The sequence below is a fragment of the Acanthochromis polyacanthus genome, chromosome 16, assembly GCF_021347895.1.
Source record: "Acanthochromis polyacanthus isolate Apoly-LR-REF ecotype Palm Island chromosome 16, KAUST_Apoly_ChrSc, whole genome shotgun sequence".
Lineage (NCBI taxonomy): Eukaryota > Metazoa > Chordata > Actinopteri > Pomacentridae > Acanthochromis > Acanthochromis polyacanthus.
Genome location: NC_067128.1, coordinates 15,102,766 through 15,130,380, shown reverse-complemented (window position 1 = coordinate 15,130,380; position 27,615 = coordinate 15,102,766). Strand labels below are relative to the sequence as shown.

Sequence of the window (27,615 nt, the reverse complement as noted above, 5' to 3'; positions counted from 1 at the left end):
TTGGTGTCGTAACCTCACTGCCACCAGAGCCTCTACCGTTTCATAATGTAGGCACACCGCTTATCAAAATATACATCAGTACTGACACCTTTCAATGATACTGGGGATTTTTTTTTTTTTACGTGAAAGAGTAATCTGGTTAAAAAGTGACGGTAAATGACTGCATTTTGTCGAACACAGGACATAGTTTAAAGTCATGCTGCCTGGAATGAGTCTGTACTAACTAAATGTTGAGATCAGCTTACACATGTGTTTATCATGACAGTGCTAAAACATATTATGTATACCATATGCACTTTTTTACTCTGCCAAGGAACGTGACGGAGTTGGGTGACGATCTTAGCGTACGTTGGTCCATCTGCTGGGTCTGTCTGTGCACAACATTACTCAAAAACGGACCAATGGATTTGGATGAAATTTTCAGGGAAGGTCAGAAATGGCACAAGGACAAAGTGGTTAGATTTTGATAGTGACGCAGCTTATAGTCTGGATTCACAGATTTGTTAAAGATTTCTGTATCATTGCAAGATGGTGACACTGTAACTATGACTACAAGTGACACTACATCAGCTGCCTGCTGACGATCACATGATTGCGATCCTACTACAAATCGACTTTTGCGGATTTATCAGGACTTATCTGTCAGAAATGATGCAAGGAACAGCTGATTAAATTGTGGGGGTGTTTCTGAGTCCCATTAATTCCCACCACCTGCTACGTATTTAGGTCACGTGATTTGGTATCCATACATAACACATGTCTGTGCTCAGCACAAGGCCATTTTGTTTGTGGGTACATTTATATTAGATGTCCCCATTCTATAGTTCTGTGATTTCTGATCAAGGATGACTAGCAAATAAACAAATGCTGCATTTCTGACAATGCCATATGGGAGAATGAACAACCTTGTTGGAGTCCTGTGTTATCTGAGTGCTTTTCTAGTCTTTACTCTGTTTATTGTCTTAGTTGAATGTCTGCTAACATTTTCTGCTTGGCAATGAACACAACATACAGTTTTGACATAAGTTTTGCAGATATTTAGCCATACGCCAAAGTTTCGTTGACCTGAAGATGACGTAGGATCAAAGTAAGTAAATAAAGTTTTCCTTTGTAGCGCCTTTCAACATCTTAGTTCAAGCTGATTTAGTAAAATATATGGAACAGTTGAAGAAACTCATTTTATCCTTAGAGAAACATACGGAAACAGAATTTGGATATTAATATCCAAATTAATAGTAATTTGGAGACTTTAACTACAAACAATGAAGTTCTGTGCTAAATAACAATAAATTGAGAAGATAATGTGGTACTTAATGAATGAAATAACTTTGATTTGAATGTTTACTAAAACATAATCAGATCAGATAAATTTGATGTCAGTCCATCCTGTAGTTTTTTGTGTTATTTCAGTCTGGACCTCAGTAGTCGACCAACACTAACAAAAGTCTGGCAGGACAATAACGTAATCTTAATTCATTATCTCAGTGTGTCAACCTGCCTAATTTTTGTATCGTTTTTGTTTGAAAAAGGATTTGATTCAGTTTCACTTGTGTGAAATTGTGCATTGTTTCATTGTTGTTGTTCTGAAGTGTTATTTTAAATAACCTCTAAAACATTTAGTTGTCAGAATTTAGACCCAGTTTAGCATTCATTTCTAAATGTATGAGGAGACTTGTCGTGTGTCTGTGAATGTGTAGTCAGATCTGTAAATGAATTCTCAGTTCACTGCAGGAGATGGTCCTCATTATTTACCAGCCAGAAGCTTATCTGTCTTCAGCAAGAAGTTTTTATAAGTAACAGGTTGAAATCATTTGAATTCAAGTCATTTTTTCCTGAGTTCAGCTTTGAGGTTGTGCTGCTGACTGCCCTGCCTAAACTTTCCCTTTAGATATTTGCCTCATATGAGCAAACACCTGTAAATAGAAAGATTTGATTGGTGTGTTTTTTTCCTCTTCTAGGAAGTGTAGAAGTCTCATTTAGAACATGTCCAAATGAGGTGCTGACCTGCAGCGGTTAAATGTGAACATGTAATGACCTCACATGCCTCCTTCACCTGCTCCTACTGTCATTTTGATAGGAGGCAGGAAGTGGGTTTGTTTCCGTCATTTGATCAGAAGAAGGAAACTGCTTTGGCTTTAATGTTTACTCTTCTCTGTCCAGTGGGTCCAATCTAACCAGGATATCTGGTGCTCATTTACATCCAAATTGCCAGGTGAAGTGATATCAGGAAGGGTCACCAAATCTGACTGTGGCACTTTACAGGGTCATTCCGGCAACTTTTTCAAGTATGAAAACTATAGTGAGCGACGGAGTCTTTGAAAGCTTTATGGTAAAGAAATAAATAAAAGTGTTTGGTTAGGCGGCTGTTGTTTGGTCTTTGGTTATGGTCTCTCAGAAACCTGCTGTCTGATAAGAGAAATCAAAGATGTTCACAGTCGTTTAAAGCAACCACAATGGAAGGAGTGGAAAACCGGTTGTCATACAGACCAGTAGGTAGAAGCAATATCATTTAAAAACAGGGTTCCTGTCTCAGCTGCACACTGCTGACCAGTGATGAACTGACAATCCCACATCCACAGATACTCTCTAGTCGATATTGTGCAGGTGTGAGAGAACAGAACATTGCTGCACCATCCGACATGCAGTTTCAGAACTCAGTGTACTAATCATTTCTTAGTAACCAAGAAAATTATTGTATACTAGCAGAAGTTTACAGTCACTTTCAGCTACAGAGCCAGATATTTCCCACCACTGAATAAGACTTAATAATGTTGTTTTTTAACTGCTACATGTGTAAATAAGCAACAGTTTACTAACAAGTTAACAATTTTAAACTTTCTGATAAGTCAGTGTTATATTCACAACTTTAGAGTGGCCTTAAAGTCTTCTATAACAGGTAGGATGATTCATGCACTTTAAGGTTTAGGGATATTTTTCTTACTTAACTTTCATTCTTTCAAACTACAGGAAAGAAAGCATCAGAAATCCACATTTCTGTGTTTATTTTACTGCACTCTGCTTAATAAAACTGCTAATTAGGTAATTTTTAATGAGAAAATACTTAATTACCTCCACCAGGAGGTTATGTAATCACCGGAGTTTGTTTGTCTGTCCGTCTGTGTCCGTCTAAATAAACAGCTGTAGAAGTTTTATGGTGATATAATTACTTAAATATCTTCAGTGCCAAAGGGTTTATTCATGCAGCACATCCATTACAACCAGATTTCTAGAACATTTTCTTCCCAACAGCATGATGAACATTGTTTTAATCTGACTGTTGATAGTATTTTCTAATAAAATTCATCAACCGCAATATCCAAAATCCCCTCTGTATAAAACTGACTCTAAGACTCTATTACTCATATGATTGTTCTGGAAATAAAACTCTACTAGGGTATTTTAAATATGTAATGCCTAATTTGCATATTTAAATATTACGCATATTAAAAATTGTCATACAATAAATATTTGTCTCAATACAACTGATCATCTAGGGAAGTTTCACGTTGATATCTGTTTTGTGAAAATTCACAAATTAATTTTGAAGTGAAGCCAGAAGGTTTGTAAAATCATGATGTCAACTTTAATGTCACTGAAAGACTTTTCAAACCAAAAGAGTAAAATTTGTTGGAAACAGAAAATTCTTTAAGACTTCTGGTAGATTTTGAATGAAGAAAACAATTGTGACTTTAAATGTTGGATGTTATTTTGAAAAGATGTTTTAGGGTTTTTTCTGCCGTCTCATCCACAGACCACGGATGGTCATTCATTTATCAGTATGAGCAGAAGACTCGAGAATCCAAAGAGTTCAGACGAGTTAATGCAGAATTTATTGTGGGATAATGCAAAAGTAGTTTAAAAAAAAAAAAAAAGCAATCCCACTGTGACCTTTTGATAACTCCGTAGATTATCTGATTTACTTTGATCCCAAAGCAATAAAATCTCCTGTATGTCTCACATGTAAAGATTTAGAGGCAGAGATCTTTGACTGACTCATAAATATACGATCATAACGAACAGAAAACCAGCTGCTTCAAATCCCAGATATTTTATATGTCAATAAAACCTCTGAAATGAAGAGCGGATTTGTGATAAATAGTGAACGAATTCATCTTCTGCCTTTCAACTGGAGTTCAGGAGTGTTTGCTTTTCTTTCTTTGTGGTTTTCGTGCAGCATATGTGTTTTTAATTTCAGCTGTTGGCTGCCGCAGTGTCTCTGTGGTCCATTATTCTCAAGGTCTTGCTGCTGTTTGAACTTTATCAGTAAAATGTCACAGCAGCTTGGACACGTTTGTAAAATCTTTCTGTTAGTTGTTGAGCTTCTTTGGCGTTGAGACTCTTTTTTTAATGGTGTGGTTGTGTCGCTCCTGAATGAATCCAGAGGAAGCACTGAGGTCAGTTTAACACACAAAGGAGGGAGGAGTGTGTGTGTGTGTGTGTGTGTGTGTGTGTGTGTGTGTGTGTGTGTGTGTGTGTGTGTGTGTGTGTGTGTGTGTGTGTGTGTGTGTGTGTGTGTGTGTGTGTGTGTGTGTGTGTGTGTGTGTGTGTGTGTGTGTGTGTGTGTGTGTGTGTGTGTGTGTGTGTGTGTGTGTGTGTGTGTGTGTGTGTGTGTGTGTGTGTGTGTGTGTGTGTGTGTGTGTGTGTGTTGGGATAACTCTGTTTACATTCTCACCGCCTCCTTCCATTTCCTATGAGGACTTGGTTTAAGGTTTGGGTAATGGTTACGGTTAGCCAAGTACTGTTTATGGCTGGGTTAAGTCTCCAGAAAATGAATGTCAGTCAGTGCCAGTCCACTGAAGTCATGGAAAAACAAGCACTAACCCTGTCACCCAAGCATTTAAGGTGTATTTACCCAGTGATTGTTCTCGTTAATTATCTGAAGCCCTAAACCCACTGGTGGGTTTAAAAGACACATTGTCTTTTTAAAAATTGCCCAAATTACACCATTTATTAGAGCCAGAAGCTATTAAAGTGGGAAGAATCATCCAGTTTTCAACTTTTTGACAGTCCATGGACACTTGATCTTGTTCAACGTAACCAAATCTAAGCTCAAAATTGTCAGATGTTAACAAAATCCCCTTTTTTTTCTACATGTCTCATTTAAAAACTCGCCCAAAATAGAAAGCTTGCTCAAACTACATTCTGTAAACAATCCACCACTCCTCAACTGTGAAGCCATTAGTGACTCAGCTGCATCCAACAGTCATGTGACTAACAATCTGTGTCTTTTCGACTTCATGCTGTTTACCTCAGACATTAGAAAAGGATGGAAACACATTAAAATGTAAATAGTAAAATATCTGAAATATGTGGAGCCATCATTTAGTAGCCTTGGAAATATGGTTTAAAATGTTTGCTAAATGAATAATCAAAGAAATCTACTGTTGTTTTTCCTTTTCTTCATTATTTATGGCATTATAGCTGTGCCACGCTGCACAGAAGACAATTAAGTTCTCTCTACTTCTAGCCATGGCTGTGCTGTTTCCATGGAGATAAAGGACTTTATATTGCAGTAAAAAATGTGACGTCCAGAAACTGCCTGAGGTTCAGAGGGTTAATTGCACGTCACTTTATGGGTGATGGTTAAAGAGTCAGAAGGTCACACACAGAGGTCTAGAAAGTCAGAAACACCAGAAAAGACAGAATATCAATAGAACAGCATTTGAATTACAAAGTTTAATTATCCATGAAGGAGTTTTGCAATCTTTTAACCAGATAAAACTGCATTCGGTTGTAAATGAGAATTTTTTTATTCCTAGCTTCCACTTACAGACTCAGGTATTGTTTTTTTTTTTTTTCATTTGCTGCATTCAGCGCCAATCTGAGCCTCCAACAAGTGGCTAAATGAAACGCCTACATACTCCAACACTCTGACAGCCTTGACCCTCTCAGCGCTGCTTCCTGTAGTTTCCTGAGCGAGGTGACGAAGGCGAGCGGATGCAGGGAAAACAGACTCACAGCTGTTTGCCTTCATATTTCCCATTAGTCCATTTTAGCGCCGTCCCTCCAGGCTGATTGCACGCGCACGCCGAGCGGCTTCAAGAGTTTTATTGGAGCTGAAAGGCTCTTAGCTTTCTGCAGCGGAAGACAATGCCAGTTTTATCTGTTTGTGCTCTTCACGTCGCTGCCGGACCAGATGTTTTTATAAAGTACTGTCACGGCATGATAAGCTACTGTTTGTCCATCAATACTGGGGAAAATCTGGTTTATATTTTATTGCTCTAAGACGGCTGTAGCAACAATAATAATAAAATGATTTGGTGTTTAGTATTTCTTCTGACAGCTGGTTGTTGTAGGAATGAAATGATCTTTTAAGTGTCACCAAACAGTGTTGTTGTCTGATATAATATACAGTTAAATTAAATCAATATCTCCTGTTATAGCAGAGGCTAGCTGCCCCTGCTAGTGTCAAAACCAAATTATAGACTTTTTAGGAAATCTAAGAAGAACAGAATGAAAACATTTAGATGAAGAAACAATAGCTTGATTAACGGAACAACTGTATATTTTGATCTTTTTCAGTAATTTCTGAAGCAAAGATAGTTTAAAAAAAAAAAAAAAAAAAGATGATGCTTTGATGTAAAAAAATTATTTCTTCATGTGTGAAGCTAAAGAACACATCTTAACCAGGGGTGCTAATAATTATGTACAATATTTAGAAGAATCTTTCTCTAAAAATGCCATGTGGAGTTTGGTTTTAGGCGGCCATGTTGATTTTAGGCCTGAAAAAAGCAAAAATGTCACCTATGATGTAAAAAGTCCCGCAATTATATATTGACTCATGTAAAATTGTAAACAGAATGTTGTTGGGTTTCAGACTTCTGGTTGAACAAAACCAAATTAGAGACCTGATTTTGAAGCTGTTTTAAGAACGATTTCTTGACATCCAGGTGCTTTTCATCACTATTTTCTGTATTTTAGACACAATTTACTACCCTATAACGACAATAGGAACTAATTGCAGCTACATAACATCAGACATGATAACAAAACATAACCCCAGAAATACAAAAATCAGCTCATAAAAGCAGCTTAAATGGAAGTGGCACCCTAATATATCACATATACAGCAAATGAGAAGAAAAGGTGTCGTGTTGAAAAGTAAACTTTCATATTTTTATAGCTCTGAAAACAGTCTCATGAGGAAATCACCTTCTGCAGCTTCTGTGGTTCTTCACGGTCACATAAATAATTCTGGAGGCTGTAATCATTACCGCTCTTCAAATGTCAGGTTTAAGGTAGGTGGAGAATCAAATGTTTGGAGAGGTTTGTAGCAAAGTGACAGCAGAGCTTTGAAGATGGCTTCATGTCAGAGGGTTAAATATCTGCTCCACACATGTTTTCATATACACACACACACACACACACACACACACACACACACACACACACACACACACACACACACACACACACACACACACACACACACACACACGTACTTTGTTTGCTGCATGAATAGCACATTATTTTACTGTGTAGCATTAATAAAGAGATATTGGAAAATTACATTTACATTCATAAGAATTAGTCTAGGGCAGTAAGCACACTGTCCATACAGTTCTCACTCATATCTTATTGAAAATGTGCAAGAATTAGAGCTTACTTTTGCTCAGCAGAGCAGAGCCGGTGTTGTATCAGCCCAAAGGTGGCAGATTGGAGCCCACTGTATGTTCACACTGTCCACGTTTGTTGTAACATAGTCCAAATCTTATAAATCTCTGTCAGTAACAACTGGGATATTTATCCACTTGCTGGACTGGTTTGCTTTGCTTTTGTACTGTAAGAACTCAGTTTAATCTCCTCCTCAACTACATTTATTGACTCAGTGCTTCTGGTTGTGGTAAATCCTGGAACCTGCAGTTTATTTTTCAACCTGCAGCAAAGTTAACACCGACCACCCTGGCTTCTACCTGCCACCTCCACCTGCTAACATTCTGTAGGAAACCCTATGGTTATTATAATATGAATTATAATTACGTGTCACAGTGGAACTTAATTAACAACAGCATGTGTAAATGCAGTGGTGGAAAAATGCCTTTGGACACCCCATACATTTGCATGTATCTTTCATTAAGAATCACTCCTAGGTCTTCAAGTGTAATTTCTTTTGGTACAATGACAGCCATAACACTAAACAAATCCTTAAAAACAGCCATTAAAATCTTAAAATTGATTGGTTCCATAAAAATAAGACATTGTAAGTATTGTTCCATTTTGGTGGAATTTAGTTTTGTTAGTCTTTCTTGTAAACAAACAAAAAATAGCATTTGTATTTGCTTGTATAAATTGTATTGTATACTATATATACCAGTTTCACATCCTGGAAACCCTAAGGCTTTAATAGGGCTTATAGCTGACCCCACACTCATAAATCCTCTGTAAAGTTTGCCGTTGCACCCAGATAGCTGGTGTCCTGATAAAATCAGAAAGTCATTTGGTTATTATGGCCTTTAATTGTTTTATATCAGATGATAGCTTGTTTGGATGATAAATACCAGAAACGTTGTGAGGTTTGGGAGTAATTCAGGAGACAGACATGAACTTCATGTGTATGTGCTTGTAGGCTGGCTGTCGAGTGTGTCGTCCTCCCTTTTAGAACCAGGATTATTGGGTTCCATGAACACTTAGTCCCTCTGATAATGGTATGAGTGCTCCACCGATTAAGAAGTGGTGGATAATACCCCCCTCTCCTCATGGCTCGATGAAAAACATGGCCCAACAAGACCTCCTGCTCTCGATGGAGGGTCAGAGGACTGAGCCAGGCCTGGAGCCTTTGGCCTCTGAGACCCTGATGACCAGAATGAAGCTGTGGAGTGGTCAGAAATCTGTTTTGCATTTGGTGAGGGCATCAGAGAAGAGTTATTGAAAATGAAAGGGGCTGTGTGTACGGGTGTGCTGTATGTGTGTAGAGGTTAATCCCTGGCTAATGGAGGATTAACCATAAAGAGGGGATCAGTGTGTATTAAACACACACTCTTGTCCATTAACAGTAGTCTTAGTGTGTTTCTCTGCGCACCTCAGAGAATGCATCAGCTGACGACTGACTCTAATGTGATTGGATGGAGCCCAAATGTGTCGTCATGGCAGCTGAACAGAAGTGTTTTCACTTCTGGTTCAGATCTCACAAGGTCTGCATGGAGGGTTTTTTTTCAGCTTCGTGCTTAGTCCTGGTTTTATAACTGCTGCTAGATAACAGACTAAGATGTATTTGTTCCACAGTATATTCTGATTGTTTCTCAATATTGGAGAAAAACACAAAAAATGCAGTCAGCACCACACAGAATGTCTTCCAGTAAATTTGAGCTGCTGACACTGTCACACCGTGTACAACCTGAATGAGTTGTAGTGGTATGCAAGTTCTGGAAACTGGAGAATATTCAGGTTACTGATACTTCTGCGACAATAAAACACATTATTCAGGTTCTTCAGGGCATCGAGGACTTCCTGCTGTCAGTAGACTGGTAATTTTGCCATTTTAATTCCTTGAGATTCCAGCACAGTTTGCAGTTGACCACTACACTGTGGCAAACATCTAAATGACTACGTTGGCATCCAGGATACTCCATCAAAGTGGTTTCCCTTCTACTTAGCAGACAGGTCCTTAGTGGTTAAAATTGGGAGTTCTTTCTTCCTCTTCTGCCTCAATCACTTTTGGAGTACCTCAAGGTTCCATTTTATTGCTCGTTTTGTTTTCCTTTCATATGCTTCTGCTCGGCTCTGTCTTCCACATACTTAAAGTCTCCCTCCAGTGTTACTCTGATGACACACAAACATACCTGTCTTTGAATTCGGATGACAACACCTCCATCACTTCCATCTTAACCTGCCTACAGGAGGTGAAGTGCTGGATGGTCTAGAACTGTCCACGCTTAAATGATAATAAGGCAGAAGTGACTGTGTTTGTTCCCTCTCAACAAAACTGAGTCATCGGCAGCCAACCTACATGTCACAGATTAACTCCGAGGTAAAGAGATGCATCATCAAATTAAGATTCATACTCTGTCTGAATGACATTAAAACTGTGACCACTGCATTAATTTCCTCAAGGCTGAATTACGTAATTCTCTCTACGTGGCTACTGGCTTGTCTGAAGCTCGTGCAGGATGCTGCTGTAGGACTACATAGACTGAATTAGACACAAAGAGTTGTAAAACAAGCACAAAATGATACAATACAAATACAGAGATGTGCAAAATGATTATAAAGAGACTTGGAATGACTACAAAGACGCTTCATAAGACTACGAGAATGATCAAGATGCATTGGAGCTATAAAAACAATGACTATACGGTGATGGAAAATTACTGAAAAAACAAAATTACTAAGGATGCAAAATATTCACAAAGAAACACAAAACCCTCAAGAGAGATGAAATAAATATATAGATACAAAGTATCTACTAATTTCTAGGACTGGCCCGAATAGCAATTTCTGGGCTCCAGATGTTCGGGCCCAACTAATGACGAATATCCGAATATTCCGATTGGTTTTCTACGTCCGACGAAGGGTGGGAGGGTGCGCGAATTGACAAGCTGAATACCAATCGCGTGACACCATCCAACGGGGGTGGGGTTGGGGGTATGGGTGAGGGGGGTGGGGTTGGGGGTATGGGTGAGGGGGGTGGGGGGAGTCCAAATATTCAGATCTCAAAATAAATATTCGGATACCACCATAACGGCTGACGATTCTGATCAGGACCACTCATCAAATTTTAACTTACCAGTGTCAACGTTAATCTTAGCCCAATTCTTTGTTTACATCTACTGTCATACAGGTACAAAACGTGAATAATTTTCTTAATAAATGCAGCATAATCAGCCCTGCGACAGACTGGCGACCTGTCCAGGGTGTCCCCTGCCTTCTCCTGAATCAGCTGGGATAGGTTTCAGCCCCCCCGCGACCCTAGTGAGGATAAAGCGGTGTATAGAGGATGGATGGATGGATGGATGGATGCGGCATAATCAGCCAGTCCTTTATTAATTTCTCCTATAAATTGAGCACAGCAAATTTAATGCTGTCCTAGTTTATCCCAGCTGGATTTTATACATTTGCGGTGACTAGATGTCATTTAGTGTCACAGAAGACTTTATTCTACCTCCCTCCTCTGCTCATTACAGTACTCAACAGTAAGAGGCTCCACCTGGTGGCACACTCTGGCACTACAACTAAACTACAATACTTAAAGTGATTATTATCCAGAAAATGGTATCTGGTACTGGGAAATATTACCAGTAAATGATTTGGATCAGATTGAGGCAAAACAATTGATTGGGACGTCCCTTCTAATTTTCAGTGTGGAGGACTTGTATGTAGGAACGTTGTGTGTTTTTTAATTGTCTTATTGTCATATAATTCTTCAGTTTGAAGGAGGAGATAATCACAGAATGACCAAAGTGAGCTCAACTCTTGTGAGAACTCAGCTTTCTCTTGGATCAGACTGTCCTGTTCCCATGTTTGTGTCTGTCACTGTCTACTTGTCTGAGCGGTGGTGTGTAGCCACATGGCTAATGACTGCAGGGTGTCAGTAACAGGACCTCAGCCATAATTCATGACAGACTTTCTGCATGTGCATCCGTGTGCAGTACATCGAAGGTGATCCGTACAGCTTCTGCCTCGTCACCTGTCGGTCGGTTTCCTGCTGTCAGTGTGCGCTGCTGCATCCATGCTGCGTGCTACCTGCACACTGCTAACATCCTGCTAACACAAAGCAGGAAGCTGCTCCACCTACCAGTCTGCAGCCTGCACAAGCTGCTGAACCCCAAATCCACTGTAGATGCTTTATCACAACGTTCCCCTTCACCGTGCAATGAAAGCACACACTATCCATTTCAGAAGTGTTTGTCAGATGTTTTTCATGAAAGAGCTTGAAAACCTTTTGTTCAGTTTGAATATAGTTTCGTTGAAAACATGTCAACTTATATGAGACTTATATGAAAACATGCAACTTATATGAAACTAAGATTTAGTCTTTACATCAAATTCTGAGATTTCATTTTCAAAGCACAGGGTAAGGTGAAACATTCACATGAGGGCACAGACACGAGGTCAAACCAATTAAGGCACATGTTAGGGGATACCAGTGATTTTCAGTGTTTTAGTCCCTTAACTACCAATCATACAAACTAACTGCTAGCTTTTTTACAAAAGACACTGAAGAGTGATAGCTATATTATACAGGTAATTAAGAGAGAGAGCAATGGAAACTTTAAGAAATAAATCTTCCCTAAAAGCTACAGTACCACTTAATGACAATTTAACTCTACTTATTTACCAAACGTAAACAGATATCACGTTAGGAGCACCTCAAATGCCGCTATAGTAGAGAAATGATGTACAGAAGTGAATTGAAACCAGTTGCTCTCAGAAAGGTCAGAATACTTATGCATTGAAACAGCCTGCAGTAAAGTATGTACACTTCACAGTTGAGGAACTAAAACTTAGTGTGGTTCCTTTAAATTAAATGTTGACCGTTGATGAAGTGTTACAGAAACGTTTACACCTTTAGTTCTTAGAAACTGTGGTATTATTTCACTGCAGTTGCAGAAGTTGTGTGTGGTGAGTTTCTTGGACGACGATGCGGTTGCAAAGTCTAGATTTTCGCAGTGCAGCGCACCACCTTGAAAGTGACTGCTGGTTAACATGTAGTCTTAATGCTTCTCGTTTCAGTCACTGTTTCCTATTTGTTCCATTGTCTAACAACAAAAATGTAACGACATGAAAAGAGAACAGCCTTGCTGGGAATTTGTCTGCATTTAAATACAATACATGTGAGCACAGGGAGCAGGAGAGAAGCAAACAGAGACAACAGAACAGTAAAATGCCTGGAATAGCATCTGTGTGTTTTCTCTTTACGTGTGCATTCACTGCATTGTACTGCTATGGTACTTCATTGAACATTTACTCAATTTACAACCCCCATTTCTGTTATATGATCGCTTGAAATACTCCCATGCTTTCGACGCCTTGGGTCTTAGGAAACTTTGACACTAAATAGAGTGTGACTTCTGCTTCCACTACTGTCTAAAACTGTATTGCTGACTACAGCTGAACAATGAGTGGAGTCAAAAACAGCTGGCGTCATGATGCAACAATGACATATTGACACAGAAGAAGCACATTTTTTAACAATGAATTTTAGAAATATTTCTAGAAAGTAATGGCTGGATTATTTTCTGAAAGCTAGTACATTTCTGACACTAGCAAAAGTATTTTGTTAAATGTAGTGAAGTGCCAACATTAATTAGATACAAGACTGTGTTGGCCAAACAGTGTATTTTTGGCTTTCAAATGTAAAACTCTGCACAGCCGTATTTTTGTTTTTCCCTGTGGCTTTGTCAGTGATTATTAAGACATTCATTGTCTCCAGAAGCAGAATTCAATTTCAGTTCAATTTTATTTTATTTATATGGCGCCAATTACAGTCAGATAGTCTCAACATGCTTTACAGAACCCATATACCTGAACCCCCAGAGCAAGCCCCAAGGCGACAGTGGCAAGGAAAAGCTCTGACAAGAACAAGAAGAAACCTTGAGCAGTTCTGCTGAAACCTGAAAACATATCTTAGATGACCTGTGTAGCTATGGGAACTGACTGATTTTCATTTATGTGCTTCATATTATATTTTAAGCTTTATGTTCACTGCACAGCAGACTAGACATGCACTGAAACGTTTGATAGAATTGTTTGAGGAAAGCTGTAACAGAAAGAGAGAAAAGGCATTATATCAGACTTGAATCTGACACCACATGATGTTTAAGGTTCCTCATAGAGAGGGAGGAAGCCGTAGCTGCCGAGACACCACTGCGTTTTTAACCAGAAAATTTCATTTTTACAAAGAGAGGTTCAGATATGGAGGCTGGTTGCCTGCAGTGGAAATGATTTCAGCAGCCACAGTCAAAATATTTCAGCAGTGTTTTGGCTGCTGGTGGTTTCCCAGTGTGGTATTTCTCTGAATTAGTTTCTTCACAGTCATGTGTTCCTCATGTTGAAAGGTTAGGTAATCGTTAACTTTAGGAACTGACCGGATCACAATGAAGGCTGATGTCATGAAAAAATGTCCCTCGTTGCTGTGAGAGCAAGCTGCACACACAGGACGTGAAGGTATCTGACAAGAAAAATCACCTTCAATAAAGCTTCAATTTTCATGGAACTTTTGGATTTAAATTATGGATTTAACATGGCTAAATGCTCACTTTTATACACAGGATATTACATTTTCAATTGTCATCAAACTAAAACACACACATGTTCATATTTTGCTTGTTTTTACATTTGATTTATTCTAAAGTGGGACTCTTTGTTCTTCTAGTGGATGATACTGTAGTTCTGTATGTATCCGGCTGGATGGGTTTGTTTTTGTACCTCAGAATGAATTTGTAATAATCACATACCTCCCAGATAAGAATCAAAATGTCTGAAGTGCCTCAAACCACAGCACTGTACTTAACACCATTATTATGTAGTATTACATACAGTGTGTTAGAGGATTTGATCCATATTACTTTGTCCTCTGCACGTCTGTTTACACTCAAGGTAAACCTGTGATAACTCAGCTATGGACTTGTAACTCTAACACCTCTTCTTTTCCCTGCTCAGTTTCCTGAATGTGGATTTTTCGGGATGTACGACAAGATCCTGCTCTTCCGTCACGACCTGAACTCAGACAACATCCTACAGCGTCTGACCTCAGCGGAGGAAATCCACGAGGGCGACCTGGTCGAGGTGGTGCTCTCTGGTAGGAAATTAGCTTTTTCATTAATATGTAGATTTTTTTTAAAATTAGTGCCTTTGACTGCCAGAATGTGTTGTTTTAGTTGTTTAGCTTCAAAGTTCCAGGTGCGTTTAGGAGATTAATACGGTGGCACTGAGAGTTCATCAAAGTTGTGTTTAGAAAAACACCTGCTTGCTTTTTCTTTGCTTGCATCGTGTTTTATTTTGTGTGTTCTCACGTTGCATCAAGTTCACAAAATGCTGTGTGTTACTAGACTGGTGAAGATCTTCTTTTAGTTTGTATGTGTCTACTTAAACTACAGTGTGATGACTGTCAGGGTCACTAAACCTGAGGATGTTAATGTATGAAAAAGTAGAATAATCTAAACAAATATTAATGTTCCAGTACTTTGTATTTGGGCAGCTAATACTATTGATCATCTGCCAATCAACAGCTATAAAAACAAAAAGAATAAATACATCAAAATTGCACAGTTTTAGTTTTGTTGTATCAAAATCATTACAGTAGAACGCTATTCATTTACAGTATCAGCTGTTATTATGGATAAGTGAATCTGAACTTTACCAGTGCAGGTTTGAAAGTGTCAATATACTTTTTTATCATTTCATTTGTCTCAGCTTCCTCACCTCTTGTGAATCTCACCTGTTGAGGCAGAGCGGTGAGGTCGGCCCAGATCTTGTTTCCTCCACTGCGGCGTCGCCCCGGGTCACCCCTCTCGCTCTAACCATAATATTGTGTATAGGATTGCCATTTCCTGAGTCGTGTCAACAGGTTGGCCTGTAAACGCTAGAACTGACACCTTAACAGCTGAACACCCAGACGCACAGCAGCGGCATGTTTAAATTTCACAGGAGGATGAAAACGCATTCGAACCACATCGGGCGCAAACCCACGACCACTTCCTCCTCCTCCACCTCTTACTGCTGCTGCTGCAAAACGCTGCAGAGCTCAGCCTCCTTTATTTCTCTGTTACTGTTACGGTTCACACTGCCTGCCTGAGCTCTTGTTGATAGATCTGCATTTACACTACTGAGGATCTTGCCAGACAGACAAAACAAGCTTTTGTGTGTTGTATTTGTATTGCACTATTCATCCATCCATCCATCCATTATCAATACAATGTTTCATCCTCATTAGGGTTGCAGGGATGCTAGAGGCTGTTGACTTTGAGTGAAGGCAGGGGACAGACGCTGCATATACAGACAAACAATCACACTTGAGCAGTTTAATATGATCAGTTAACCTCAGCATGTTTTTGGACTGTGGGAGGAAGCCGGAGAACCCAGAGAAAGACCACGCATGCACAGGGAGAACATGCAAACTCCATGCAGAAAGACCCCAGGAAGGCCAGGACACGAACCGGGGATGTTTTAGCTGCAAAGCGAAAGTGCTAACCCCCAAGCCACTGTGCAGTTCATTCAGTTCATCTCAAAATGTCTGTCATCATTGCATATCCAGTACATAGAAAACACATGCAAAAGAAATGGCACATTGGCAAACAGAATTGAAATGCATTTAATCAGAGTGAAATTATATAAATACAATTACGCATTAGGCAAGATCGAAAAGATGATGTTCCTTTATAGAGTTTACAAAATTTGCATGCCACATTATAGTAAGAAAGGAGACAGAAAGAGAATTAAGCTAAGAAAATGCTGCCTTTTCAGACTTCAGAATCTGAAGTGTTGGCATAGGTGATGCCCTCAAGGCAGCAGACAGGAAGATAGACACAGCCAGCGAAGTACAGACATGGTAACCCATCCAGAACTTACATACTGGTATTGACATTTTGTCATCAATTCTATGAGACAGGAAGTCAAAGTAAAGAGTGTAAAACTGAAGACATTTTGTTTTTGTTAAAGCTCTTGTGAACAATACATGAAAAGGGTTTCTTAACATCTGGAAAGTAAGGTACTTTCTGACTTTGGAAGTATTTCTAAGACGGAAATAAATGTCTGTGACGACACCATAAGTCTGATTTAGTCTGCTTTGCCAGAGTTGAAATTCAGTTTCTTTAGAGAAGCAGCACGAATAACTATCATTTTAGTTTTGTGAAAGTTGTAAATCATCTGAATATGTTTTGGGTCACAGTGGACAAAAGACAAAATGAAGCATCAACAAGATAAATGCACCAATCAGCCACGACATTAAAGAAAACACCCTCCTTCATGTAAGCAATTTCCCATCGGGGATCAATAAAGTATTTCTGATTCTAAATCTGACCTTGGGCTCTTTGTCGTGTTCCTCCACATTGTCCTGCTGAGGAACATGATTGATGTAGATGAGTGCAGTTGCCATCCAAACTGCCTGCAGGATGGAATACATCCCATATTGTTGTTTGTTATCCGACTAATATGCATTTTCTGCATTTCAGCTCTCGCCACAGAGGAGGACTTTCAAATCCGACCTCACACACTGTACGTCCACTCATACAAGGCCCCAGCCTTCTGTGACGACTGTGGGGAGATGCTGTGGGGGCTCGTCAGACAGGGCCTCAAATGTGAAGGTAAGGATGAGGTGCAGCTTCTGGGGTTGGACCTTTGCTATCATTATTGTGCTGCTGTGGTTTAAGCTGCATCCATATGGGTGAATGGACTTTTTATGTTGGTAAGAAGCCCATAAATCCAAAGTATAAACTCTCATTAGACGCATCGCAGAAGATATTTCATCTGGCTGACAGACTGGAACTGCAGTGTCTCAGCAACCCACACATACATGTTTTAAAGTTTCATCAAGCTAAAAACTAGGTTGTGGTTGTTTGACATGACTTGATGAAATCTCCTCGATTTCTGTTGCTTGGAGGTTTATTTTCCGCCCACAGGGATGAAGAAAACATAAAGGATCAGTCAGGCAGGTCAGTCTAAATGATAAATAACTTGCCTGCAGTGAGAATTTCACAAAACATAAATAAAACAATTGCATGGACTCTTCCAGTAGTGAAGTAATAAGTCACCATAACCAAAGCTGTGGAAGAGGCTACAGTTTACAGATTGAATGATATGGGCTGATGCTTGATACAGAATGCCAGTATCGCATTTTTCTCACAGACAGCAGTCAGATCTTTCCCATCAGTAACACTTAGTTTTGGGGGAGCGGTGCCCAGCTGGGGATTTATGAGTATCCCCACACTGCTTGGTACCTCTTACATAAACAACGCTGCAAAAGCGGAGACTCCAGCCTCTCTACAGGAGTTTGATTCAAGAACCATTGTAATGCGTGGAGGTGAGCCCAACTATATCCAGCTAGTACCGCTCCAGTTCTTTTCCCACCACAGAGGTGATGTTCCACGTCATTTTGCAGCACCAAGGGTCAGCACACCTAGGTTCCCTCTTTTGTCTGCCACCGGTGCGCCCACTGGGTAGCCGTTCACGTAGCTCCTTCAGGCTGTCCCCCATTGATAAAGGCTCTAGCACCACATGCTCAAGGGCAAGGACCCCCAGGTCTGACTGTAAAAGAGGGCCCTGGTCTGCCCTGGTCTAGACAAGGTTCCCCGACTCACAATTTACCTTGGGAGACACTATCAGGGTCTATCAGTTGCCAATGCAGCTCTGTCTAAGGGACAAACAAACGCCGCCATTGCGATATTGTGGCAATTCATGAGGTAGACATTAAAAATAAAGAAGTATTATCAACTGACTAATTGTCCACAAGTGATTAAAAAAATTTGTAAACAAAGAAAAAGACCCAAGAATGAAAAATAAAGCTTTAGTGATGTTAGCAACACCATTTATCAGCAGATATCACTTTCTCTTACTACTGGTCTGGTTAGCATCTTGACATCTGTGCTGTTTGCCTTTTGACTTCCAAAACCAATAAAATACGTCACGGGTCCAGAAAACAGAACTAAAACAAGGGAAGCCACCAGGCCAACCACACAGTGGGCCTTCAGATGTCAGCTCTCCGTCTAACCTAAACCAAAGAGGAAGCTACACCTAAAAAAGCTGAAAACCAAAACTCCTGGGCCTGTCATTACAACCAAAGAAACCAAACAGGAACTCGAATCAGTTTGGAGGGAGTACACCTGAGAGGAAAGAACATAAACATTGATTAGTATAAAATATTGCTCACCACCATCATGGAGGGAAGAGAACATGACACCAGCATTTATCCTGGAGCTTTCACTGTAGGTTTGCCTGCATTAAAGCGTTGATGTCAGTCAATGTCTGTCCACTTTGATTGCTTTGTTTTTACCCACTAGCGAAACAGGTCATACATCTCATCATAGCTCTTGAATTTGATTTCGTCTAGTTTTCACTGTCAGGTATTTTCCGTCATGTTGACCAAGGTAACAGACTTCTGATGTCGCTCATTTAAAGCTCTGTAATAACTGCAAAAAGGAGCATGAAGGGTTTGATTTAGAAATGGATGTAGACCTAAAAAATAATACAGTCAAGCTTCCTGCCAATTCACTTTATGACATGCGGTTGTTTGTAGCCAGTGTCTCTGTGGTGATGTAAAATAAATCAAATTTTAATGAGTGTAACAGAGAAATGGGAAGCTGCTTGTTCGAGCGATCGATGACTGAAAATTGATCTTGATGCATATGAAACTTTACTGTTCAATCCCTCAGATAAATGGAAGCTTTCATCCAGCGTGATGTCATGTTTGCTTTTACACCTTTCATAAAGTTTTATTTTCACTGAGGTTATGTGCGGTGGCTTCTCCAGTTTCAGCCTCAGCTTTGGTTTTGCCACGTCCACGCTGACCCAATCAGCACCTCCAATCGAGGCCCGGGCTCACGGCCAACAGACACACGGGGTTTCACAAGCTGGTTTTCAGGCCTGAATCAAGGTGGCTGTACAGCAGGATGTCTTCATTGACTCGGTGACTTCCTGCAACTATTTTTCAAAGAGCCTCGTCTTTAATGTTTTGATCTCGGCGCTCAAAAACCTCAGAGCGAATTGCAACTGTAGTGATGCCAAGCAGAGAGAAAAGAGATGCTTGATGTTCTGAGGAGCAGAGCGGCTGTCAGCACAGAAATGCGGCTTCCGCTTATATAAGTCGTTGGGAAGGTGAAAAGCAGAGTTTTCAGACCTGAGAAAAAACAGAAGAATCGGATCTGCCCACTCACTCTAATTGGAGGGAAGGATGAGAAAAAACAAGCTTGATAGTAGTAGTTTAGAACGATTAAAGCATCTGATTTGGTAAACAATCTCAGTAACCACATCCTGAAGTGGATAAAACCGTGTACAATCATGTAGACAAATAGTTTGATTGTGAGTCTTCTACCGGTATGAAGCATTTGATTTTCTCTGAATGGCCTTACTCATACACTTTAATGAAACAGAACATTGAAGTAATAGTTGAGGGAATATACCTATTCACTTTCTTGGAACTATAGCTGAGAGTTGACTAGCTTCAGTTTAAGATCAAAATGGAGGGAAACAGCAAACCTGGTTGTTTAAAGTTTAAAAGTACACCTAGTAAATAAAAAAGGCAAGGTTTGTGTTCTGCTTTGCTGGCACAGAAATTTGTCCATATGGTGTTTTATATATTCAGAAAGACATACCATGAGCGAAATAAGCAGTCCTCACCATAGCCGAACATTTCCATCTTGAATCTTCGGTGTACCATTAACAAAAATATGCATTCAAATTCTGAGGCTTCATGCACAACATACTTAATGAACTAATCCTTCTGACTGCAGACAAGGACTCAATGTATCATCATTCTTCTTGTGAATGGTTTTCCAGTTTATGTACGACTGAATTACTCCAGTATTACAACTTACACACGTGGACAAAATTGTTGGTACCCCTCAGTTAAAGAAGGAAAAACCCACAATTCTCACTGAAATCACTTGAAACTCACAAAAGTAACAATAAATAAAAATTTATTGAAAATTAAATAATCAAAAACAGCCATTACTTTTGAATTGTTGATTAACATAATTATTTAAAAAAACAAACTAATGAAACAGGCCTGGACAAAAATGATGGTACCTCTATAAAAGATTGAAAACTATTTGACCAGAGTGACATGATTAACTCAGGTGTGTCATTTAATTGACATCACAGGTGTTTCCAAACTCATAATCAGTCAGTCTGCCTATTTAAAGGGAGACAAGTAGTCACCCTGCTGTTTGGTGAAAAGGTGTGTACCACACTGAACATGGACAACAGAAAGCGAAGGAGAGAATTGTCCCAGGACATCCGAAAAAAAATGATAGACAAACATCTTAAAGGTAAAGGCTATAAGACCATCTCTAAACAGCTTGAAGTTCCTGTGACAACAGTGGCTCATATTATTCAGAAGTTCAAGACCCACGGGACAGTAGCCAACCTCCCTGGACGTGGCCGCAAGAGGAAAATTGATGACAAATTGAAGAGACGGATCGTTGGAATTGTATCCAAAGAGCCCAGAGCAACCTCCAAAGAAATTAAAGGTGAACTCCAAGGCCAAGGTACATCAGTGTCAGATGGCACCATTCGTCGTTGTTTGAGCCAAAGTGGACTTCATGGGAGACGACCAAGGAGGACACCACTGCTGAAAAAAACTCATAAAAAAGCCAGACTGGAATTTGCAAAAATGCATGTTGACAAGCCACAAAGCTTCTGGGAGAATGTCCTTTGGACAGATGAGACCAAACTGGAGCTTTTTGGTAAGGCACATCAACTCTATGTTCATAGACTCAAAAACCAAGCATACGAAGAAAAGAACACTGTCCCTACGGTGAAACATGGAGGAGGCTCAGTAATGTTTTGGGGCTGCTTTGCTGCATCTGGCACAGGGTGTCTTGAAAGTGTGCAAGGTACGATGAAATCTGAAGACTATCAAGGCATTCTGGAGAGAAATGTGCTGCCTAGTGTCAGAAAGCTTGGTCTCAGTCGCAGGTCATGGGTCTTCCAACAGGACAACGATCCAAAACACACAGCCAAAAACACCCAAGAATGGCTGAGAGAAAAGCGTTGGACTATTCTAAAGTGGCCTTCTATGAGCCCAGATCTGAATCCCATTGAACATATGTGGAAGGAGCTGAAACATGCCATTTGGAGAAGACACCCATCAAACCTGAGACAACTGGAGCTGTTTGCTCATGAGGAGTGGGCCAAAATACCTGTTGACAGCTGCAGAACGCTCATTGACAAATACAGAAATCATTTAATTGCAGTGATTGCCTCAAAAGGTTGTGCAACAAAATATTAAGTTATGGGTACCATCATTTTTGTCCAGCCCTATTTCATTAGTTTGTTTTTTTAAATAATTATGTTAATCAACAATTCAAAAGTGATGGCTGATTTTGATTATTTAATTTTCAATAAATTTTTATTTATTGTTACTTTTGTGAGTTTCAAGTGATTTCAGTGAGAATTGTGGGTTTTTCCTTCTTTAACTGAGGGGTACCAACAATTTTGTCCACGTGTGTAGCATTTGGTGTCATACAGCACAGTGTTAGAGGAGGGTTGTAGGTAAGCTGGAGTGCTTGAGCTGCAGATGGTTGGGTGGACAGAGAGGCAGGGACTTCATAGATCTACATCTAGGTCCGTCTTTATAGCATCAAGGGATCATTGTTGAGGAAAACGTCCAAATATGTAGCTTTGCTAACAGAGAGGGCTTCAGACAACAACCAGATTTTTTTTTTTTCTTTTTTTTTCTAGGGACTTAATGTCGACGCTTACAGTTGTTTGTTTGAACAGCACCTAATTGTTTGAAGTATTTGGTTTTCCATTTGTCAGTTTAGAGACACGACCGTTTTCTTGCTATGAAGGTTTTTGTTATTTAATCTCTCATTTGTGTGCTACACCTTTTTTTATTTTGTTAATCTCAGCGCTGTGTCTACTTTATTTAATCTAAATCACAACACAAAACTGACAAGCTAAGGTGCAGCAGTGACTGGGATGGTTGTATTCAGGGTCTCAACCTTTGGAAATGGTCTTTTGTCTCAGATATCTGGTCCCGACATTGACTTCAAGTTTACATGATGTTTGGCATGAGTTTGTCTGAAACAATCAGATCAGGACATGCCAACACAAACTGATAGCAGACTGAAGGGAACAGAAGCTAACAAAGCTTTTCCTCTTCAGGATGTGGACTCAACTACCACAAACGGTGTGCGTTCAAGATCCCCAACAACTGCAGCGGGGTGAAGAAGAGACGGCTGTCCAACGTCTCTCTGCCGGGCTCCATCATGTCTGTTGCTCGTCCACCTTCCACGGAGTTCACCCCGATGCCTCAGGAGGAGGTGAGTTTACCGCCGTCACCTGACATCTGTCGCATTAGTCAGTCTGACCAGATACGGATTCAGTGTCAGCTGTTAGCAAGAACACAACACACTGGTTTTCATTCAGATTGCAACATCAAGATTATCCTCTTTCAGAACGTCAGAGGAACACAGATGGGTCACATTTCAATGGGATGTTTGTAAAAGGAAATAACGGTCGAGGTTGGTTTGGTTTGTCTGTGATGCAGAATGAATGACCTGAATGTAAACCCACACACACTTTCCGTTCCAGCAGATCTACAGTACATTGTGCCACCAATGAGCCAATGCCAGCAGTGACACACACAAGCACACACACACACACACACACAAAAACTCGCACACTTTCTCTGCAATGGCTTGAGGCAAACCACTTGATTTTCCATCCCATCCAAACACGGAGAGTCACTGTCAGGTTCACACTGACTGGAACAAGCACACTTTTATCAGCTCCATCACAGTGTTACAGAGACACACCTTCACACACACACACACACACACACACACACACACACACACACACACACACACACACTGGATCATCACAACATAGAGAGGAAAGAATGCAACAGGAAAATGCGGACATGCATGTTCACAGATTCACAGATCTGCGTTTTGTTGTCTTAATACTCTGTTTAATGACAATAAAGTTGAATCCAGTGCACCAGAAGCCTTCAGTGGTCTAAAATGGTCGATCCAGTGGAACAACTACCCTGAACCTGATGCTTTTTCAAATTAGAGACCCGAGCACAGCCAGATCTGACCCAAATAGACCCGTTCAGATTGATCCAAGCAAACCTGAGCAGCATGATGTACTATCAGTTAATTCAATTATTCAACAAGTAGCCATGGTGGGAAAGAGCAGCAATGCAGACCTCCACACACACACACACACACACACACACACACACACACACACACACACACACACACACACACACACACACACACACACACTGATCTTGATCTGATCTGGACTCTGTAACAGTAAATGAGCGAACAGGAATTCAGCACGTGGGCATGCTCAGCAAGCAGCTCTTAAGGTTAAAGTTGTTTCATTGTCCCCTTTGATATTTAACATAATTTGGACTTTGATTAGATGTGAAGAGGTTTGTGCAAATGAGATGAATTGGTGATGTGAGAAGGTGGATTATCAGCATTGTGTACTAATTCAGGCCCATTGTGTCACATGCTTCCTGCTCCTGCCAGGACTGTGATCTGTAAGCTGCACGTTCTACAAGGACATTCATTGTTCTTGTGGATAGAAAAGATTTCATCTGTGCTCTACTTTTACGATGAGGGAGCAAATCTTTCTATCTGATGTCTCGGCTGAACCTCCTGAACCCTGATTGTTCCCCTCATTTCCTTTCAGCTAGAACTACAAAACGTTGGGTTCAACCGAAGACAAAAAAGGGGGAAACTGAAGTGCAAAAATACAACAATCAGAGAGGGTTTTTACACCCACATTAATAAACGTTGCCTGTTTCATTTTATTGACCAAGCTGACAAATATGAGCCCAGCGGTACAATCTACCTGTGTGCAGTTATTAATAATGCGGCTGAATAAACAACATATGTTTCGGTTTTGTTCTACAGAGTAGAAAATACAAAATTGAAAGAAAACTTGGCTGAGTTGGTGTGTCTGGACTTTTAACCGTTACAGTACATAATCATTTATGGGATTTAATGTTAGAAAGGCATTAATGAGGATGTCTCTGATCACAGGCAGCAGCTTGGTCCAATTATTGGGTCAACTGACACTTGTTGGTGAAATTTTAAAAAGATCCAACCAGAAAACTGAAGAACTACTGCAAACTATGATTGTTATTGTATATACCAATGAACCCCAGACACAAATATGACATAAATGCAAGCACGTGCATGCACTGATTAAATCGTTTTAGTCTTTAAAATCTTGCTGGTTTCCTGTGAAAACACTATTAATTTAAATGGTGTGTGGCTTTTGAAAGGTTATCCTTAATATGCAGTCTGTGGCCTCTGTAATTAGAGTTTTTGAGGATGAATGTTTGATATTTATCAGTTAATTTTAATGATATGATTAGTACTGTCATTAATTTAGCATAGTATTTTGTCAAAATGCTCCTGAAAGAACTAGCTGCTGAGTAGAGAAATATGCAGTAGAAAATGTGTTTTCATCACATATTTGTCCACCAGAGAGCATAGAAAAGCTTATTTTTTCTGCTTCAGAATGCTTCAATCAGTATCTTGGTTTGTATATATTCATCATATAATATATTTATGTTATGAGGTTCAGAAATCCAATATTAGTTTCTATGACAACTTTAAAACACAGAATATGTGTCATTATAATTGTAATCACTTGTGTAAATCTTAAAAGTTTGCTTTTTGTCAATTTAAATGGGAAAAATAAATGTATTTCATTTCTCCTCAGCAGCGTCCCCTCCTGGGTGCTGCGAAGCGTAACTCTCTGCTGAGCGGTCGTCCCATCTGGATGGAGAAGATGGTTCTGGGTCGGGTCAAAGTTCCTCACACCTTCTCCGTCCACACCTACACTCGTCCCACCATCTGCCAGTTCTGCAAACGCCTGCTGAAGGGCCTCTTCCGCCAGGGGCTGCAGTGCAAAGGTGACGACACACGCATGCAAACTATGTCAGAAACATTGCAGAGAAGAGAGGAAGCTGCTCGTCACAGTTTCCCAGAAACCAAGATGACGTCTTTAAATTTTATACAATCACTTTGTCCAGACTCCAAACATATTGATTTTGCTGCAACATGAGAGAAAAAGAAGCAGTGAATTCTCACTTTAAAGAAGCAGTTACCAGAGAATGTTTTACCTGGAAACTGACAAAAATGATTGGTCCACAGTGACTAAGGAATCATTTCTCCAAGTGTTTCTGCTGTATTTGAAATTTTTGTGTAAAAATAAAATAATCTAAACTTTATTGATAAAAATCAGGAAAGTTTAAATGTAATATCGGTGGAAAAAAAAGCTCAATTAATTGTCATCATCAACTTTAAACCATGCGCAGTACTCTGCCAAGACTGTTGAGTCGTATCATTTCCGATGGCCGAGATCTTGACAAAAATTGTGGCAGAAATCACAACACTATAGAATGTGGCTATTTAATGTAGATGCATGCACAAACAAAATGACCTTAGGCTGAGCACAGGCGTGTGTACGTTATGTACAGATACCGAATCGGGTGACCTAAATATGAAAAAGGCGGCAGGAATTGATGGGACTTGGACACACCCTCACAATTTAATCAGTTGTTCCTTGTATGATTTCATAGCCCTGATGAGTCTGCAACGGTCCATTTTTAGTAGGATAGCGATCATGTGAGCAGGCAACTGAGGTAGTGTTCACTTGTTGTCATAGTTATAGTGCCACTATCTCGCAGTGATACCTACATTTTTAATAAATCCATGGATCCAGACTATAAGCCGCATCACTGCCAAAATCTAATCTCTTGGTCCTTGTGTCATTTATGACTTTCCCTGAAAATTTCATCCAAATTCATTTGACTGTTTTTGAGTAATGTTGCGAACAGACAGACAGACAAACAGATGCTCAAACGAACACCAATCGTCACATAACTCCGCCGTTCCGTGGCGGAGTCATACAGCCATGGCCATAAGTTTGGACACAGCATGACTTACTATGTCTGTTTTGATGTCTATGACAGAACATAACTAATATTTTTTGACAGCACCAGTTTAATTAGTCAACAAATCAACAAGGGATATAATATTATCAATAAATTCCAACAATTGGAACAACTTTGTTCCCAAAACATAATATTAGAAGAAAATAACAAAAAAATTGCAGTACTTTCACAACCGAATTTGGTAAGAATAACAAAATGACACCAAACTCTTTTGATGTTTTTTTAAAATATGAAACTTAATATAGTTCTCAGGAGTTGTGTACTGTATTGTAAGTGACAATTTTGTGATATTTTCTAAGATTCACAAGCGTCATGGTACTTGTGTCCGAACTTATGGCCATGGCTGTACAGTGCAGGCTTTACAGTGCACTAAGAAAGATCCAAATTAAATAAAATAAAAAATGTAATTAAATAAACTCATGAAATAATCAAAGTTTCTCATTACACTTCCTTGTGAGGATGAATTTTTGAAATGTTTCAAATTGATTTTTCTTCCTTTAGATTGTAAATTCAACTGCCATAAGAGATGTGCAGCCAAAGTACCTCGAGACTGCCTCGGAGAGGTCGACTTTAATGGAGGTGAGTTGGTTTCATTTTTACTGCTATTGTCGTCCAAAACCCCCAAAAAGCTGCCACTTAACCACCACTACATGTAGGAGGGAAAGTTCCCACCCACCTTGAGCCCAGCCGATACTAACTTCACCCATTACTTGGAAACACCAGCTAGACTCCTTTTCTGCGTTACCGTAACACTCAGTATCTAATTGCAGCACAGAAGACAGAAAGGCCGCAACTTATGGTCATTAAATGTCCCTAAATATTTAAAAATGCTTTAAAGTGATGCCTGTAGAAATGTTGTTTTGTTGGATACATGGTCAGAGACTCAACAATGTTCAGTTTATGATGATAGATAATGAAGAAAGCCAGAAAATATTCCATGACATGAATCTGGAATCCTATTATATTTTTCCATTTCTGGTTAAAAAATTACTTGAAGCATTAAATGATTACCAAAGTTGTTGCAGATTATG

General features: G+C 39.7%; 1 protein-coding gene across 2 annotated transcripts in view; it reads left to right on the top strand.

The window, feature by feature from the left end:
• LOC110951618 (serine/threonine-protein kinase D3) overlaps positions 1 to 27,615 on the top strand; it is a 58,404-nt gene that overhangs the window by 12,990 nt on the left and 17,799 nt on the right. Inside the window, exons 3-7 of one of the 2 annotated variants that reach the window (XM_022194786.2) lie at positions 14,599 to 14,737; positions 17,109 to 17,240; positions 22,759 to 22,916; positions 25,351 to 25,540; positions 27,086 to 27,163. In XM_022194786.2, the coding sequence (XP_022050478.1) occupies positions 14,599 to 14,737; positions 17,109 to 17,240; positions 22,759 to 22,916; positions 25,351 to 25,540; positions 27,086 to 27,163 (697 nt within the window). Of the gene's footprint in view, positions 1 to 14,598; positions 14,738 to 17,108; positions 17,241 to 22,758; positions 22,917 to 25,347; positions 25,541 to 27,085; positions 27,164 to 27,615 lie in introns of both variants that reach the window. The other variant, XM_022194785.2, reaches the window with a different exon arrangement.